At 46.3% G+C, this 19,720-nt stretch overlaps 1 protein-coding gene across 5 annotated transcripts in view; it reads left to right on the plus strand.

The window, feature by feature from the left end:
- Positions 1-15,101, plus strand: part of IGSF5 (immunoglobulin superfamily member 5) — a 37,412-nt gene extending 22,311 nt beyond the window's left edge. For all 5 annotated transcript variants that reach the window (XM_090271799.1, XM_090271816.1, XM_090271792.1 and 2 more), the window contains 4 exons: positions 2,749-2,773; positions 6,068-6,168; positions 7,460-7,533; positions 14,299-15,101. In XM_090271799.1, the coding sequence (XP_090127925.1) occupies positions 2,749-2,773; positions 6,068-6,168; positions 7,460-7,533; positions 14,299-14,394 (296 nt within the window). In that variant the 3' untranslated portion in view covers positions 14,395-15,101. The remainder of the gene's footprint in view (positions 1-2,748; positions 2,774-6,067; positions 6,169-7,459; positions 7,534-14,298) is intronic.
- The last annotated feature ends 4,619 nt before the right edge of the window (positions 15,102-19,720 follow it).

A 19,720-nucleotide genomic window follows, 5' to 3' on the forward strand; every position in this document is an offset into this window, starting at 1 on the left:
AGGCTATTGTGATCTGTCATTGAGGTGTTATGTTTTTTCTAGAATAATACCTACCTATCTGAGCACATGAAAAGGTTGTTTTCTATTTTGCAGAATTCCAAATCTTCCTTTGTAAGTGAATGTTGACGTAGTGGTAGAAAGAAAGAAAGAAAGAAAAAAGCCTCCTGTTAACAGAAATAATACAAATAAAATTAATAAAAATAATTACACATTTCTTCTGAATGAGGTCTTTTGAGATACTTCAAAATCTATGAAAGCAGTGGCCTTGTTTGGGGGTCATGCTCGATCCTGGGGTGGGCTTGCTGTAGAGCTTGGCAGTTCAGGATGTTAGAAACCATCGATTCTTTGGCATGTGGCTGGCTCAGGACTTTCCAAGTGCTGAAGGGTACACCCACCCTTATCTGTGTCTTGTAAAACCTTCAACTACTTTTATTTGAATATTTTCTACAATTAAGTTAGGTATCCTAAAAATCGGAATTTTTATGTTAGTTTACTTGCATTTTTAAAAAATATTTTATTTATTTATTTTTAGAGAGAGAGAAGGGAGGGAGAAAGAGAGGGAGAGAAACATCAATGTGTGGTTGCCTCTCTTATGCCCCCAACTGGGAACCTGGCCCACAACCCAGGCATGTGCCCTGAGTGGGAATCGAACCTGCAACCCTCTGGTTCACAGACCGACACTCAATCCACTGAGCCACACTGGCCAGGGCTACTTGCATTTTTCATTTTGTTAACACTGTCGTTTAATGAGCACTTTTTCTGTGAGTGACAGGCACCATGTTAAATAACTTTTTACACGAAATATATCTCTTAGGGAGATATTCCATGTAAAGAGCGTGGTCTGGCCCTGACTAGGCTCATGGCCTAGCCTTAGCTCTTGCGTAGAGTTGGTTTGTGATTGGGGCGTTGGTTCTGTGATACAACTTTATTCCCTAGAAAATGGAAAACGAAAGGCTGTGAACTTCTGTTGACTCAGATTTGATAGGATTTTGCTTTTACCTGGGAGTTACCCTCTAAGCCACAGATGGATTATTCAAATGCATTTAAATAAAAATGATTGGATAACTTATATTTTAATTCAGAAGTGACTAGGATTATTCACTGCTGCCAGATGATATGTTTTCCACGCTGGCTTTTGTGGCAGAGATGGAGAGCATTTTGGTTGTTTGGATTCTGCTTCTTACAGGCTCTTGTCTGTTCCACACTAGCCTGGTAAGAAGGCTGTGATGCTGGTGGCCCCCGTAGGCTGTGCAGAAGCATGAGTCTCTGGTCCTTAGCTTCTTCATTTACAAAGTAGGAATAAGTACATCCTCTAAGTTGCTTGTGAGAATTCAATAAACTATTATATCAAATGTCTCTGTGATCCACCCTAGAATTTATCTTTTATTTAACTTTGAAATAAAACACCCACATTAAGTGTGAGCTGTTTCATAACAGGTACAGGTGAGGGCCTGTGACATCCTACTTACAAGGCCCCCACCCCCTCCCGAGTGTGCCTCACAGTGGATGTGACACTTCACCTTGATATCATATAAAGCAGCCAATCAAGTCCTGGATTTCCCCATGATAATTATTTCCACGCTTACAAATATCACACATCAAGTTCTTTTCAAAAGTATTTTCTGACATTCTGCTTTGCTGGTGGTGCCTGGAGATTTCTTAGTATTCTGACTGGTAATCTGGGGACCGAGTGAAGGTGGCTGAGGACCCTACCCAGCTGGTCTGCAGGCCTTGGGATCACAGGGACTGAGCGCCCATCGCCTGCACCCCAGTCCTGATGGGGCCAGCAGCGATGCTCCCTTCGTACCAGAGGGAGACCAGACAATCTCTCTCCTTCAGATAAGATCACTTCTGAGGTTCAGTTTGGAGTATGAATCAGCAGATGTTATTAGAACTGAAAATAGGTGAGAACATTATCTTAAAAAAAAAAAAAAAGAAAAAGGAAAATGAACGCTTCTTACATTTCATAAATTTTCCTGCCTCGGAGACCTAGACAGGGAAGCAGAACTGTGAACAGCACCAGCTTCGGACCCAGGTGGATAGGGGCTGGTGGTTGGCTCTGCTGCTTCCTGCTTCCAAGTCCTGTATTTCCTCCCGTCCGAGAGCCCACCGAGTGGGAACACTAGCAATTCAATGCCAGGCTTTGGGTGGACGGAGGGTGCACACAACTGTATGCATTCCTACCTTTGGTGCATATTCATTGAAAAGGTATCTTAGAATTACAGAAATACGGTGCTTAACCCGTATGATTCCTTATCTGTTAAAAATATGGTAATGCTGATAGAGTGATGTCTAGTCTAGCCTGTTAAAAATACGATCACAGTAACAGCTACCTCTTGGGTTGTTGGGACGATTAAATGAGATAATGCCTTGCACGGTGCTGGCGCACAGTAAGGACGTACCGAAGGAGTGACAGCAGGTGCAGGACACAGAGCATCCCTTCAGGGTGAATGGTGACTTTATGATTTCACTTGTCACATTCAGTATTCACGGAGTCTTTATTAGGAACCTACCATATTTCAGGTACTCAGGGGTTATTTATATTTATGATAGTAAATAATGAATTCTCTTTTTCTTATGCCTAGAAGTCATTTGTTAATTCTGTGTGGGGAACTTAATACCTGCTGGGTCACCAATATCCAGTAATGTATTAAAATCTGTGTGTGGGGGGGAAGGGCTATACAGCTTGATGAGATTTTATTTTCAGAGTAAATGTCCTGATTTTGCTAATGTAATTTTGTTTTGCAGAATCCAGTTATCAAAGTGAAGTAACGTAAGTTAAAGTTGCATTTATTTTCTGAAAACAAAAACAAATGATAAATAACCCAACACCACCAACACCACGCACACACACACACACACACACACACACACACACACACACCCCACATAACTGAAGGACTTTAGGAGTATGTTACTCAAAACTAAGTACTGAAAGTGGACGACTCTGAGAAACACCTGTGCCGTCACAAACGCAGACGGGACCATTACCTGTAGAATACACTAGGTGCATTGTTACTGTCTACGTTTGACATTTCCTGGCTCACATGGGAAAATTGAGATTGTCTACTTGGCGTCTGGCATTTGCAGCTCTTTCCACAAGAAAACACTAGGCATTGTGACTATTGTCCCTCCTGCTTTGAGTCAAGGCTGGGGACTTCAGGACCATTTCAAGGCTATTTGAGAACCAGGCAGAGGTCCTGCTGGGATGGCCAGCGTGGTTGAAAGCAGCGAGACCAGCTGGATGGGCTGAGGCGCAGGAAACTGACCAGGCAGACCAATGGGACCGTGTTCACCACTTGTACGTGGGAGAGGGGAGGGGACCGAAACTTCCCGCCACTCCTACAGCTGTAGAAGTAGCTGCAAGTACTTTTAAGGTAACCATCAAGGACTTTACAATAATGCAATAGCCAGTTTAAGTGTCTGCAATAGTTACGTAATTATGAATGTACTACGGGAGGGAATTTTAGACAGCAGTGGATTTGTGGGGGTGTTATAACAAAACCATATCTAGTGGTCAGTAGTTTATTAGATATTTTTTTAAATGCTTGATTGTAAAACAGCTTTGGGTCACACGTGGTGAATGAAGATGTGCGTAATGAGTGTAACGGAATTGACCTGGTCTCTCTCTGGCCCTGCTCACTTGTTGGTGAGGCTGTGTTGTGAGAGAGGCAGCTGCCCTGTCTCTGAGGGCCCCCCCAAATGGCAATCTGGAGAAATGCCTCCTTTGACGCAGGACTTAGGGCAAGAGGACAGGAAGGAAAAGTGACCCCGGTTATTAACCTGACATTCCTCTAGATGGCTGTCCCTAGGAGGATGGCAGCTGGAATTCTTCGGGTCACCATTCCTGATTGTGTGGCATCTCTCATTTCTGGTCACTGGGATCTTAGGTGACTTCCATCCTAGTACAGCGAGCGACAGCTATGCAGGGCAACGGGAGGAGAATCCCTGTCATAATAATAGCGACAGCGACAACCATGACAACGGTAACCATGCTAACAGCTTGTATGTTCTGAGTGCCTGACAGACGTGCCAGCCCCTGTTCTATGCTGGGTAGGTAGAGGTTTCATCTCACTTAATTTTCACACTGATTTTATGAGGCTGTTTTTCCATTTTGTAGATGAGGCAGCGGAGGGATACAGAGAGGTTAAGTATTGTGCCAGGTACCTCCCGTCTGGAGAGCGGACGGGTCAGAACGTGAACCAAGCCGTGCTGCGTGGGTCCTGGGCCTTGGTCCATGGGAGGCTCTTGCACTTAGACCCGAGTGTGTCAGGCCAGGGCAGGAAAGTCAGGGTGGCTCACTGGGACCCCCGTGTCCTACCTGTTTTCCCTCCCACTGGTCCATGGTGCTCATGCCAGTTGCTAGCAGGCATCCCAGAAAAAAACCCGTGTTTGTCTACAGAATCAATGCATGTTTATTATAGAAAAAGTAAAAAGCAAAGATAGGTATGAGAAATGATTTTAAAGTTACCCATAATTCTATTGTCCAGAAGAAATCATTGTTATCTGAGTGTGTATACACTCACACAGGTAGGTTCACAGAGACACACACAAAAGCATTCTGTGAAATTTGGGTTATAACAAATGGTATTTTATAGCTTGCTGTGCTCACTTGACATTATTCTGAGGATGATTTCTGCTAACAAATGCCTCCCTCTGACATTTGTGTTTCTTTTGCTTAATAAAGTATCTTATTGAAAGATACGGTAAGGACAGAAAAGTACACGAATCATAGGTGTGTGGTTTGATTAATGTTCACAAAGCCCATGTGCTTGGGCCTTGACTGCCACATGCAGAACTAGCACCCCAAACCCCCCAGGCCCCACCAAGCCATTGCCGTCCCTTCCTCAAAGGTCTTCTGACATCTGTCCCCACATCTCCGGTGACTGGACTCCTACAAACTTGATATAAATGAAATCATACCATCTGCACTCAACCCCGTGGGTCTTCCTGGGCTTCCCACTGTGAGATGAAACCATACTGCTGATGGTAGATGTGGATAGTTAATTATTACATAATGCTACGCTTTGGGCAGATATGCAGTTTAGTTTTTCGTCATCTTGAAGGGGGAATCTGGATAGTTTCCAGGTCACATCCATGATGAATTCTGCCGCACGGAGCTTTCTAAGTTCTTTTGGTGACGTGCACACTGCGCGCTCTGTTGGGTTTGTGGTCGCGAGTGGAAGCTGGGCCACAGGGCGGGCATTGCTCAGCTTTAGCCCATCCTGCCGCAGTTTTCCAAAGCAGATGGAGCAGGTCCTCTTTCAGCAGTGGCGCGTGGGAGTCCTCACCTATGATCGTTTTTCCAGGAGGCGTGGGGTTCCATTGCAGAGATGCATTGCCATTTATTTTGCTAGTCCCTTCCGGCGGGGCACCGAGGTTGTTTGCAGTGTTTGCTACCGTAACCAGCTCACGAATGAACACCCTTTCAAGTAAATCTTGGCGTAGATCTCAGATTATTTCCCTGTAATAGATTATTTTGGTCAAGCATGAATATTTAAAAATCTTTGGATACCCGGTGCCGCTCTTCCTGTCCCTGGGAAGCTGCACTGATTTTTGCTTTATTCTAGAGGTTGCATACTTTGTCTATAAAGGGTCAGGTAGTGAATATTTTTGGTTGTATGGGCCACATGCTCTCTCATAGCTACTCAGCTCTGCAGTTGTAACAGGAGAACAGCCACAGACAACATTGAAGCAGACAGGTGTGGCTGTGTTTCAATAAAACTTTGTAAAAGTGGGTGGTGGGCTGGATTTGGCCTGAGGGTTGTAGTTTGCCAGCGCTGCTTTATTTGGTCACTGGTGTTTGAGAGTTGAGTACTGACGTGGGGGTGGAGTCCACAGACCTCTCACGATCAAGCCCCGTCTGCCCCCATCACGGGAGTGTGGGAGCTCGTAGGCCGTCTGCCCAGGTGTGTGGGTGCTGGGAGTGTCCCTCCCGAGCCTCACCATGCCCCAGAGCCCACGACCGAGCTGCGGCTCGTGGTAAGTTCAGTGTGGGAGAATGCGCTGTGCCGAGTGGTGTAAATGAAACCCTTAACGCTTGGTTTTTAAAATGCTCTCATTCTAGGAAATCTGAAAATGTGAAGACAAACAACGAAAGTCTTGAGCCAAAGTTAAAAAGCGGAAATGAAAACTATGGATACAGTTTGGATGAACAGAGGAGCACACGTGAGTGCGTGGGCGGGGCAGGAGAAAGACCGGGACACGCTGGGGGAAGGGCGGGCTGGCCGGACCCCCGCTTCTGCACAAGGCAGTTGGCTTAGCCATGGCTGGTCATTCCTTTTTGGGGTGATTTTTAGAAGAAGGAGAAATTCCCGAACTAGAAATGTTCTAGGATCAGACTAACAGTAAAAAATCCACCCAATTCGTCTAAAATGTAAAAATAAAGTGATGTGGACACTTCAGTGTTTTTATAAATAAAATTTTTTCATGCTTCTCTCTCTTTAAAGCCTTCTACCTTATAGTTTGTGAGGAGGCATTTTAATACATTGAGGGTACCTCCCCCAGAACTTCATCTGGGTTCACCTAAAACTGAAGCTCAGCAAGAAATCTGTTCCTAGTCACATTTACGGGGCGCCGGGGAACGTTTACAGATGCAACCCAATTTTGAAAGCCTTTTTGTGGCATCTCAGGGTCCTGCCTTGAGGGGATACAGTTCTCATGGGGGCACTTGTCTGAAGGCTCTGTCACTAGAAAGAGGCAGGGGTAGGATTTGAACTGAGATCCTTGTTTAAGGCAGAAAAATTACTCCTTAGCAAGTCAGGAGGAAGACCTGGCCCTAGTAAGTTGTCTGGCAAAACACATTCCACAAAAGGATTTTTAGTTAATCAATTCTTGCTGAGAGGCCTGAAAACCTTTCTTTCTTTTTCTTTCTTTCTTTTTTTTTTTTTGACTAAACACAAACAATTCTCCGCAGTCTATTCTATTCACTTTGCCATGGCTGCCTCCCCTGGACAGTGTAAACTGCAAGCTTCAGATTTAAAAGACTTCCACAGAGCATTGACTGTTTCCTTTGATCATCTGATCTCAGCTTCTTGCAAAATTTCCTGTGAGCGAATATTGCTTCCTTCATATTTTGAGCCATTAACCAAGTACCCTGACCAGGATCACAGTCCAAACCAAACCTCTCTGCTTCCTTTTTGGCCGGTTTGCCCTGTGTTTATTTATTTTCCCTGCTCAGCAATGAAAACAAGATTCATCTTGTCTCTGATTGAGATGAACATGTCAAGAAAGGAATTGATTTCAAGTCTGTTTATTATATTTTAATTCCATTAGAAAACCTCCATTCTTAAAGTATGTAACCTCAAGGGAACTTTATAAACAGTCTGTTTATGGTTAAGGATTGTTTTACGCCAGCGGTGCAATATTAAAAACAAACATACTTCTTTATAAATCAGAATTGTTAGACTATGTAGCTTGGTTTTTGGCACATGTAACTAAAGTCATTCTTTTGTTACAGAGACTGCTTCTCTCCCTCCAAAGCCCTATGAGGTCCGTGCTCCTGAACTACGAAGTAGTGGGCAACCTCAGCAGGTAATTTAGACCATTTCCTCCCTTTAGAGCTTTTAAAAAAATGCCATTTAAAAACCCTCGCCTTATGGTTTTAGTGAATAATGGAAGAATGTGGCCTTTGCTCACCTTCAGGCCAACAGAGCATCCTGGAAGGAACGGGGCCAGGACATCTTCTGTCCTTTATAGTGGGTTTGGGGGGAAAGACCAGAAGTTTTAATTGGGGTTTGTAGATCTTGGGGTGTCTGTTAGACATCCCTATAGGGGTGTCGGGTGTGCAGTGGGATGCACAAGCCTGGGGTCTCCGGAGAGGCCCATGTATAGATAGATACTGCTGGCTGTTAGGCAAATTCTGATGGGTGTCATTCTTGTAAAGGAAGTCACCTTAAAGAAAACAGGCCCGTGAGTATACAGTATGTTAATTTTCTGGCACAGATCCAGTGTGGTTGTCACACATGAAGGAATTAAGAGTTTATACACAGAGAACATGATTCCTTTTATCCAAAGTCACATTAGGCAAGTATGTATCACCAGCACCATTTTCTGACCTGTAGAAATACAGCTAACTGAAAAGCACATTTAAAAAAAAAATAATTTATTTGTTTGTTTATTTTTAGAGAGAGGGGGAAGGAGAAAGAGAGGGAGAGAAACATCACTGTGTGGTTGCCTCTCACTCGTGCCCCCAACTGGGGACCTGACGTACAACCTAGTCATGTGCCCTGACTGGGAATCGAACCAGCAACACTTGGCTTGCAGGCCGACACTCAATCCACTGAGCTACAACAGCCAGGGCTGAGAAGCACATTTTGATTGTGCCATCCTGGAATTGGGTTTCTGCCAGCGCGCTGGGTCAGGGTCTGGGTCCAGACTCCGCTCTGTGGAAGAGTTGCTGGTAGCCTGCGGTCCGTCTGCAGAGCCTGCTGTCCTTCTGCAGAGCCTGTGGTCCTTCTGCAGAGCCTGCGGTCCGTCTGCAGAGCCTGCGGTCCTTCTGCAGGGCCTGCGGTCCGTCTGCAGGGCCTGCGGTCCTTCTGCAGGGCCTGCGGTCCGTCTGCAGAGCCTGCGGTCCTTCTGCAGAGCCTGCGGTCCGTCTGCAGAGCCTGCGGTCCGTCTGCAGAGCCTGCGGTCCGTCTGCAGAGCCTGCGGTCCTTCTGCAGAGCCTGTGGTCCGTCTGCAGAGCCTGCTGTCCTTCTGCAGGGCCTTTGCCCTTACAGCCGCTCCCTCTTCCTGGGTGCAGACACTCACTGGAGTTCCCAGGCAGTTCCAGGCAGTAATATTCTTCCCTGCAGTTGGGATTCAGCTCAACCCATACATCTGGCCAGTGATGTGGGCCTCATCGGCCTTCACGGGAAAGGGCGCTCTGACAGATGTTCAACCGTGTGTCATGTTTCAGGAGGACCTAAGGGATGCTCTTAGTGTCAGCCAAGGTAGCCAGGTGGGAAGGCCTACCAGGGCTTTGTGGTACCAAAGAAGATGGGCGGATGTGATGGATTGTGAGTTCAAGCTACTTTCTCAGGCTGGGTATCAGGAAAATGGCGAGGTTAAAGCCCTTCCCACGTACGCTGCTGAGTTTTGCTGCATTGAATCTGGTGCTGGGAGAGATGGCTGGAGAGACGCAGGAGGTTCCCTTTTGAAGGGCCGGTCTCTTGACTAAGAGGTGGCCAGGGAAAGGGACTCACTGCCATTCAGGCTGTGAAGAATGCTGTCTGTCAGCTCCAGGACTGACCCTGAGTGGGAGCGGTCACAAGGCTATGAAGGGGCTCCCTCCCACCCAGCGCCAAGCACCCAGGAACACATTTAAGCCAACTGTTATTTTATGGCTTTTCCGTAGTTTCCTTCCTCTGTCACATGTCTTTCCAGTAGACAAGGCAACGTGCTGGGGAAGGGGACGGGGCAGGCAGGGAGGAGATTCAGAAGAGGGTCCTGTCAGCTGACTCCTTTTGAAGTGTAGATGAGGAAAAAGGGGAACTCTAGATGCATTTGGGAACAGGGATGGAGGATGACGTTTTGGGGCTTTGAGTGGATGCTTCTTCAGCTTCAAGTGTTATTTTGAAGGTACACAGAGAGAGAAATTTAAGAAGTTTCTGCTACTTAAACATGGAACCAGCTAAATAATCTATTGATGGAAAAAGAACAGTGGCCATCCTGCTGGGCCCAGAGGGCTGGGAACACACACACCTGAGCTTGGTGAAGTGTTTGCAAGGTCCCCAGGGAGCCATGCATCTGGGCCCAGAGGTCTGGGTCCTTAAGGAACAGACTGGATTCATGGAAGGGGAACTGATTTTGCCTGGGCTAGAGACTTTCAAAGGATTTCTAACTAGATGGATTTTTCTACTCAGTGTGAGGGACTTGGAAAAAACAGTTCTGAAGAAGCCCACCTTTGGGCACTAATCAAAGAGTGCCTTTGAGGGACAGGCCTAGGCTGTCTGTGTGCAGGTGCCCTTTTGGAGAACTTGGACTTGAGAGGTACCATGGGCTATGCTTTTTGTGAAGCACTTAAAGGAAAGGGCCAGGCCTAGGAGCACGGCAGCTCCCTTCTGTGCCCTCGGCCCCAAGAGTACACAGTCCTGCATGTGGTCAACTGGCCACATGAGAGCCTCCAAGTGGCCAAGTCACAGCTTGGAGAAGCAGGCCAAGGTGACCCTTAGAACAGATATTCCTTTTAGAACTCCCGAGGTCTGGTCTGCAGCCCTGGTCTAAGTGGCCTTGTTCTTGCCCTGCAGGCTGATGGGGACCTTCTTCAGAACTTCCGAGGCCACAGTGCCGGGACAGTGCCATCTGCGCTTTCTTTCCTCTTGACCTCTCTCCCTTCTGCAGTGAGCCTCGCTCCCTCCAGGGCCTGGGAGACGCAGCTGAGAGCCTGTCCAAGCCCCTGGCCTTGTCCTTTCTTCCCGGCCCCCTCTCTGCAGGCCTCTGTGTGACTACAGTTTGCCACTTTGCTGCCTGTGCTGCTCGGGGAGGGTGTCCATGCACACGGGCCCGTGGTCCCAGAGAGCCGGCCAGCGGGACTCCTGCCCTCGGAGCTGGCTCCTTAGAGTTCTGGCTTGTTGAGCAGAGATGACATGATTTTGTGGAAACTCTGCAGCAGGATCGGGGCCTGAAAACCCTGCAGGTTAAACTACGAGCCCTCGGGCTGTGACTCAGCTGCAGCGGAACTGCTTTTCCTTCTTCACCCCCGGGTGGCTGGGTGGGTCAGATGCACGTCCCATCTGTGGCGACAGCAGCTACAGCTCCTGCTTCGTGGTCGTGGGCGTCGGAGCAGGGCGACCTTGGCTTTGTGGACGGTACAGCAGCTGCCGTGTACCTGTGTTTGTTCTTGCTTCACTCTGGCTTTCCCGGCTGCTTGACCTGCTGGTCTTATTAGCCCGTGGCATTGTCAGGAGGCCTTAATAACCGTGGCCATTGGCGACCCGCCATCAGCAGAAGCAAGGGGAGGCAGGGGGTGTGTGTGCACACAGCCATGGTCCTGTCACTGATCATCACAGCCCGGTCACCACAAATAATATTGGACCAGTGTAGATGGATATGCCCGCAACCCAGGCATGTGCCCTGACAGGAGATTGAACCAGTGACTGTTTGGTTCACAGGCTGGCACTCAATCCACTGAGCCACACCAGCCAGGACTGGTTTTCTTTAAGGGTCTCCTGTTCCAACATGATCCAAAGAAGGGGAAGCCTAAAGGGTGGGGGGCTGCCAAAGGGAAACATCTTTGTGGCCTCAGGAGGCTCAGATGCTTGGTTCCCACCGACGGACCGCCTGGCTTGGCTGAGTTGGGCAGGCAGCCTGAGCATCTGTGTCTTAGATCAGCCTGCGGTGGTTCTGACAGGTGGCTAGGTTAAGGGTTGTTGGCTATGTTATAGCAAGATGGGAGTTTGGGGGTTGCTGGGATGGAGTGTGGGATGTTGCCAAAGATCAACTCGTCTAGTTCATAATTTCGCACCGCCCGGTAATTACCATTTGCTCAGTCCCAAGGCATGCACGATGCCTGTACTAACTACACGGGGGAGGAGTTGTTCTAGACCCCGTCCTGGGGTAGACGGTACCCATGCTCTGGAGGGAATCATGTGGACTCCTCTACAAGTAGAGGAGGGCGCAGACACTGGGTCCTGGAGGATGTGACCACAGCCAGCTTGGGGCTGGCGCACCGCTCTGAGGGGCAGGCAGAGTTTCTGGGTCACTCCCCTCCTTGCCTTGTAAACCACACCTTCCTGTCTTACCCAGCGTTCCACACACCTGTGTCCACACACCTGAGCCTCTGCAGTCATGTCCTCATCCCGTGTCACCAAACATGATTTTAACTGCGTCCTCCCCTGAACAGTTGCTGAAACAGGAGGCTGGGATTTTAAGGCTGCAGGAAACTCATTGGTCACTGCACCAGCCTCCTGTAGCTCTTACTTCTTCAATAGCCTTTCCTTAAAGGTCCACAGGCCCACGCTGCCATGGGGAAGATCAAGAAAGGATTTCGAGGGGAACCTCTTTTTCTTTTTTTCGATTCCTAGTTATCTCTTGATGCTTTCAGTGCTGATAGTCCTTAGAAAACTTCAGAAGCGGTGAGGGCTTGTCTCTGGGACAGTGTCTGTAGCACTGGAGGTTTGACTGCAGAAGGCAGCCACTGTGGTCTAAAGCTACAGGGGTCAGTGGCTGGCGTAGGTCAAGTCTGTTGGGTGTTGCTGGGTCATGTACCATGGGAAGAGGCACCTGCTGGCTCCGTGGAGGTCCCTCCCTCGCTCACCCCACGTCTCGGCCCACTCCCTGGCTGGGGTCTCCCATGGCCTAGTGGTGTTGTTTATCAGAGGCTGAGAGAGGGAGCAGTCCTTGCTCCTGCCGCCAAGCAGCAAGAATGGGGATGTGCTTCCTGTACCTGGATCCCAAAGAATGGTTCCTGCACCTGGAAGTGCACCTGACACCCATGGACACGTTCACCCAGGTGCCCTGCTGGTTTGGCTGTGGGTCCCAGTACAGGGAGGCTCTGTGGGTGTTTGTTCAAATGCAAACTCCTGAGCCTCTTCCAGACTTTCTGGGTCAGACTCTCCAGGAAATTGGGCCAAAGAATAGATATTTTTACCACCTGCCCTGTGGGTGATTTTCTTGGAGGAAAATATTTTGTGGCTCCGTATGAAAACATAACATACATAGAGCCACGATGTTATAACTGCAGATCTGTTTCTAGGGAAAAACCGTCCTGTAGGTCTGGGGGCTTTCTTATAATAGTGCGTTTGGAATGACTTAGATTTCACGAGCCCACGGCCCTGAGCTTGCTGCCAAGCACGGGGAAGAATTTGCAATGCTTGTGGGGTGCTTTGATGGGTCTCAGATGGAAAAGTCTTGACATAGTCCACAGAGCTGGGGAACCCTTTTTAAAACTCCCTGGCTTGGGGTGGGTCCTAAGGCACACTGCATTCAGCGTGAATGAAAGAAATCAAATTTTAGGCTCTAGGGACTCCAGCCATGCATTAAATTGTAGTAAGGCTTAGAAGGGAGAAAAAAAGAGACTAATTTTCAAAACTGACACATACCAAAATATGACACTTTTCTACCCCGATCCTTTCTATTCTGACCAAATCTGAGGTCATAACACAGATGTTATTTTCCAGATAAGAGTTTCTCTGTTGGCAGTTAACTCAGGGGTAACCTCCCGTAAAGCCCATTAGGACAGAACCAGTGAAAACAATGAGAAATTCTTACCAAAAATTACAGTTGATGAGAAAGGCAAGCACCTTTTATTCTTATCGGAAGCCATAGGGCTTGGAAATGTTTTGCATCTGATGAAAATTTAAAGCAAACAATCCTCCCTTCCTCTTCTTTCCAGGCCTCTGTTCATGGTTGTTCCATTTTCTGGTTAATTTAGGCAACTCTGTGTCTTTCTCTCCTGCGTCTATCAGTTTTAGGGGATGCGCATGTGGAACAACTTGAAAGCTGGATGAGGTCTTCCCTGTTTGTCACTCCCTTATTGGATTCATCATGAACAAAGTCTTGATACATTTAGAAAACAGCAATGTGCTTGCGCAACCTGGCAGTGAGAACAAAGGGCGGGCAGGACAGGCAGAGCCCTGAGGCATCAGAGCAGAAGCAAGATTCTCACCGCATGTGGCTAAGGATGTCCCGTAGGCTCTCGAGGTCTGTATGATTGGGAGTGGATAAATAAAGACCAGGAGCCAGACCTTGAGACTTTCTGCCATTCCTTCACCACCTAAATCATTTATGGTGGCCAGGTGCATAATTTAAGATGCTAAGTGCAGCCACAGGCCCCTGGAATGTGAGCTGGCGTTCTCAGGACTGGCCGGAAAGCATGTAGTGTGTACTTTAATGGGGCAATGCTCCTAGACAGGCCTTGGCCCCTCTGGTGGAGTGAGATTACACTTCAGAACGAGAATGGCCAAGATTCCTTGCCTTCCTGATAAGAGCCTGATGAGTGATCTCCGTGGAGCCAATCCTTCTACTTTACCCTTCTCCTTTAGAAGATGTGTGTTAGTAAAGTCAGAAATAGTTCACATTTTCACACAAAAGCTAGAATTTCCATTGGAAAACTGAAAGACAAAACGATGCATCCTTGGGGTAATTGGCCTTCATAGAGACAAGTACGGATTCTTGGAGTTGGATCGCTCTGTAGGGCCTGAACTTGGAAGGCTTCCAGAGTGTGTGATATTGGAAATAAGTAAAGGAAGGGCATGTGTTAACATTTGTGTTCCTTTCTGCACCCTTGTCTTGTCTGACCCGTGAAGCTTTTCTGTTAAGTGCACCTGGTACAGTCATCTCAACCGATTTAATAAGCCCTTTTCTCTTCCTTACCAGGGACCCGATCACCATCAGCCGGCCCCAACAAGTCGCCCACAGGTTACCTTGTTCATGGCTGGTCCTAGACAGGTCAGGAATGTGACTTTAGTATAGCGAAGATATTGCACTTGGCCGATGGCTTGCATCACACGAGGTCCACACTGCTCTCTGTTGTCCTAAGGCCCCGGCTCCGCCGGCGTTCCTTGGAAGAAGCGATGTTGGAATCATCGAACTGAATAGTTCACAATGAGAGAAGGAATTACTTTTCCCAACTTCCAAAGTAGAATTCAGCTTTTCATGTGTTTCAAGATTTCAGTTAATTCGACAAAGCCACTAAAGTAAAAGCTGCGAATTGATCATGATCATGTTTCTCATCACTGCACACTCCTGTTTGCTGATCGAATAAATGGTAGATAAGTCTACATCCTACCTTGACTTAAAAAATGTTTTTTATTATCCTGCATCATATGAAGATTATATTTATGTATGTAAATATGTGGGCATTATTGCATATTGTCAGTGAAAAAAGAAGAAAAAAATTAAGATGTCAGACATCTAAAGTTGCCTGGAAGATCAGAACTCATAGGTTAACAACGAGATTAAATTCTACAGCTGATGCACACCTGGTGCAATATCTCACTACTGGATATTTACGTGGAGACGTTCATTTTTATGTAGCTCTCACCCAGCTGGTCTCGTGTTCTCAGATAACTCGGATGTGGATTATTCTCTGTGAGGGGTGCAGTTCACATACCACAAATGCTGTGGTGAAACTGGAAATGAGTAATGTGTTCTGTAATGAATAAAAAACATAAAAGGCTGGTATTGCCTCTCTCTTTCTTTTTAAGTATATGTTATTGATTATGCTGTTTTAGTTGTCCCAATTTCTTTTCCCTTTGCTTCCCTCCACCCAGTACACGCCTTCCCTCCAGCAGTACCCCCCCCCTTAGTTCATGTCCATGGGTCGTGCATATAAGTTCTTTGGCTTCATCTTTTCCTATATTATTCTTAACTTCCCCCTGTCTATTTTGTTCCTACCAATTATGCTTCTTAGTCCCTGCACCATTTCCCCATTTCTCACCCTTCCCCTCCCAGCTGATAACCCTCCAAATGATCCCACACCTATGATTCTGTTCCTGTTCTGCTTGTTTGCTTAGTTTGTTTTTGTTTTTATTTTTTAGATTCTGTTGTTGATAGTTGTGAGTTTGTTGTCATTTTAATGCTCATAGTTTTGATTTTTCTTTTCTTAAATAAGTCCCTTTAACATTTTGTATAATAATGGCGTGGTGATGATGAACTCCTTTAGCTTTACCTTGTCTGGGAAGCACTACATCTGCCCTTCCATTCCAAATGATAGCTTTGCTGGATAGAGTAATCTTGGTTGTAGGTCCTTGCTTTTCATTACATTGAATACTTCTTGCCAGTCCCTTCTTGCCTGCGAAGTTTCTTTTGAGAAATCAGCTGAGAGTCTCATAGGCACCCCTTTGTAGGCAGTTCTCTTTTCTCTTGCTGTGTTTAAGATTCTCTCTTTATCTTGAAACTTTGGTATTTTAATGATGATGTGTCTGTGTGTGGTCCTCTTTGTGTCCATCTTGTTTGGGACTGTCTGTACTTCCTGAACTTGTATGTCTATTTCTGTCACCAACTTTGGGAAGTTTTCCTTTATTATTTTTTCATCTAAGCTTTCAATTTCTTGCTCTTCCTCTTCTCCTCTGGCAGCTCTATGATTCATATATTGACATGTTTAAAGTTGTCCCAGAGGTTCCTCAGCCTCTCCTCATTTTTTTCAATTCTTGCTTCCTCATCCTGTACTGGTTGACTATTTATTTCTTCCTTATGTTTCAAATAATTGATTTGAACCCCGGTTTTCTTTCCTTCACCATTAGTTTTGGGTGGATTTTCCTTCATTTCACTTAGCTTAGCCTTCACTTCTTCCTTTATATATTTGCCATGCTCAAGCATATCTGTCAAGTCTGTGAGCATCTTTATTACCAGTGTTTTGAACTCTTCATCTGTTAGGCTGGCTACCTCCTCATTGCTTAGTTAGTCCACTGGAACCTTGATCCATTCCCCCTTTTGGGCTATACTTCTCTGTCTCCTCATCTTGACAGGCTCCTGCGTGTCTTTGCCTCTGTGTCTTAAGTAGAGCTGTCACACCTGTTACGTTGTAAGGGGTGGAGCCTTAGGTATTCGTCAGTAGAGGGTGACCAGTTTCACCATGTTGTGGTGCTATATGTGGGGGAAGAGTCTGAGAGGAAACAATGCCACTTGCTCAGCACTCGCCCCTTTTCCAGGCACCTCTTCCACTTCCGTATGGGACTGGTGCCTCTCTAGCTGTTCCCCTGGCTTCGTCCTCAGAGTGGGTAAGTCTTCGAACATTCTAGGACCATGGGGGCCCTTTAAACAAGCGGACTCTGCTGAGAGACTGGCAGTTTCTTCCTTCCTCCCAACCCCCACTGGTTTGCACAGGCAGAAGCAATGAGGCTTGATTTTCCCTGGCGCTGGGACCATGAGTTGCGAGGTCTGGTCTGGTGCTGGGGGCGCTCCCCAGGTGTCTGTCCCTACTTTTTAAAATGTGTGACTGCGCTTTCTGTTGGCCTGCCTGTCTGGATGAGTATTTCTTCTTTATATCTTTGTTTGTTGGACTTCCATGCAGTTCAGTTTTCTGGAACTTATGGTCGTCTCTAGTTTTGAGGTAGTTGTATTTCTTCTAGTTGTGGAGGGAGATGCAGCGTGTCTGTCTAGGCCTCCATCTTGGCCAGAAGTTAAACTCTACTTTTTAGGTGGTAGTTTACAAGATCAGAGTGTTGAGGAATCAAGCGCTTTTCCTTTAACTTGAAAAAAAATTAAAATATCATCAAATAATGATTTGTTGCTAATAATTTTTCTCATTGTATTGTTATTTTTTAAAGTTTTTTTTTGGTTTAGGATCCAGGCTGGGTTCATACATTGTACTCAATTACTGTATCTCTTACGTTTCTTTTATATTATTTTTCAGTAATAGTTGACATACAATATTATATTACTTCTAGGTGTACAGCACAGTGGTTAGACATTTATATACCTTACCAAATGATCACCCCGGTAAGTCTAGTACCCATCTGGTCCCACACTTAGTAATTACAATATTACAGTGTGATGTATTTTACATCCTTGTGACTTTTTATAACTGGAAATTTGTACTTCTCAATCCCTTCCACCTATTCCCATCCCCAGGAATCCAGCATTCTCCAAGAAGCAAACAGGGCATGTCTGTAAAAACAGAATCACATCTTCATGTTAGTCTTCGACTCGTGTGCCTTTTCCCCATTTAAAGTTAACATGAGTGTTGTTATTAAGAATGACTTTGCTGCCATTTCCAAGTATATATTATCTTCCACATAGAGCTGCTCGGTGTGTTACACTGTCTGCTCATCCCTTTATATCTCACCTAGAAGTGGGGCTGTGACTTGGTGGAGCTCCACGCTGGTTTGTAGAAATTTCCAGAGTGGTCGGTGATTGGCAATGGCTCTGAGCACCCCTCATGCCCTACCGTGCTTTGGCCAAAGTAGAATTTGACTTTTAAAATGTGTTAAGATTTTCGTGAATTCCTTCAGGTTCCTCCGTCAAAGACACAAATTCATCATGAAAATGTTTCCTGTTTACTCAATACTCCTGCTTGCTGATCCATGAAATGGTAGCAAGTCTATATACAACCATGATTTGTAAGATACTTTTATGAATTTTAATTACATGGGGCCCCTATCATGCACACCCTCCTATGAATCAGCAGTTAACTCGTGGGGTATTTGCTGGCACATTGGGTTGTGGCAGGTACCCTACCCATTCTGATTGGTCAGCACCCATACAATCTCTATTCTGATTGGTCGGGTCCCATACACTATCTTTTCTGATCACCTGGTATTCCCGCCTTTCTGGTTGTCAGCAGTTTGAATATCACCATGGTCTGGAGGATCATTAAAAAAAAAAGTCATCTTTTCTAAGACTGTACCCATGAAGCGAGGGCACTGGCTGTCCATTTTCTTTGGAGTAGAACTAAAATGCAAAATTTCAAAAATCTATTACTATATCATTTTTCTAGGAGCCCATTTTATGGAAAAGATTGCCATGCTTAAACGAGACTCTTGTTTATTATAATAAATATTTACTCTCTGCCAGTGTGATTCTGTCAAGGAGAAACGTAAGAGGGTTCAGGAGACCCCTTGGGCAGAGCTGCTCAGTGAGTGACCTTCACGTCCTTCACTGAATAATTTACTCTCCTTCAGTCACCACAGAACTCAGATCCCGAGACAAGGCAAACATCGTGTCGTTTACGCCTTTGGTAACCTTTACAGAATCTGACATTCTGTAGGCATGCAGGAAATGTTGGTGTCAAATAGGTCAATACTGAGAACGACAGTATATTAAATTATAACAAATATTTGCCATCTGCCAGCTATAAGAATCGTATTTCTGTGGCTATTTTAGGAGTGGGGAGTAGGGTTGCATGGAGACTATAATTGAACTTCAAGTTCTGAACTGAGGAGCACAGTGCCAAATGATTTTCATAGAAATTTCTCCAATTTAATATGTGCTTATTGAATCACTCTCAAAATATTTCTATGTGTATCTGACTGTAGGACGTTTTCCTGTATTACTGATGGACAGGTTGTATAGTAGCTTATACCTGAAGTAAGTTTCTCAAAGGATCCCAGCCAGTTTTTATTTCACACGAGGTAGATAAGTTATTTGGACACGAATGGCAGGAGATGCAGTGTCCAGTACTGTAGACGCACGTGGCTTTTTATACTTAATTGAAATTAAATAAAATGTAAGAGTCACTTCCTCAGTTGCATAAGCCGCACGTCGAGTGTTCGCTAGCCACACTGGCTACCGTATTGGCCCGTATTGGACGGTGCTGATTACAGGTGTCATGGCTGCCGGCAGTTCCGTTGTCCTGGAGCGAGCTGCTTGGAAATGACCTTGATGCGTCCCGGATGGGCTCTTTTATGCGGACATTCCATTCGTGGTTTTCCTTGGTCTAATGTCAGGGCATTTGCTGGTTTCTGTTTAGGAACCCTGCACACCCCGCAGCAGCTCGTCACCGGAAATGGCGTCTGCTGATGTGAAAAATTCACCTCTCACTTCTGCCACGCAGGGAGGGGACGCAGGCTCAGGGGGACTGGGTGATGGAAGTCAATCCTGCCAAATGTCACGGGCAAGGGTGCTTCTCAGAAAGATAGCTATGGCCTCTGCTAATGAATGGCCGACAAGGCTGTTAGAATTTCAACAGACATCCCTTGAAGCCCGTGTCATAAAATCCTAGCCAGGGTGGCCACACCTGACTGCTTCTGGGACTCCGGGACACGGTCACTCTGTCAGGTTCCGAGCCTGCCTCACGCAGCCAGGAATTGATGGAGATGACCTAGGGGAGGACTTGTGCGGCAATGTCAACCCATCG

The sequence above is a fragment of the Furipterus horrens genome, unplaced genomic scaffold (assembly GCF_987537825.1).
Source record: "Furipterus horrens unplaced genomic scaffold, mFurHor1.1.pri manual_scaffold_1, whole genome shotgun sequence".
Lineage (NCBI taxonomy): Eukaryota > Metazoa > Chordata > Mammalia > Chiroptera > Furipteridae > Furipterus > Furipterus horrens.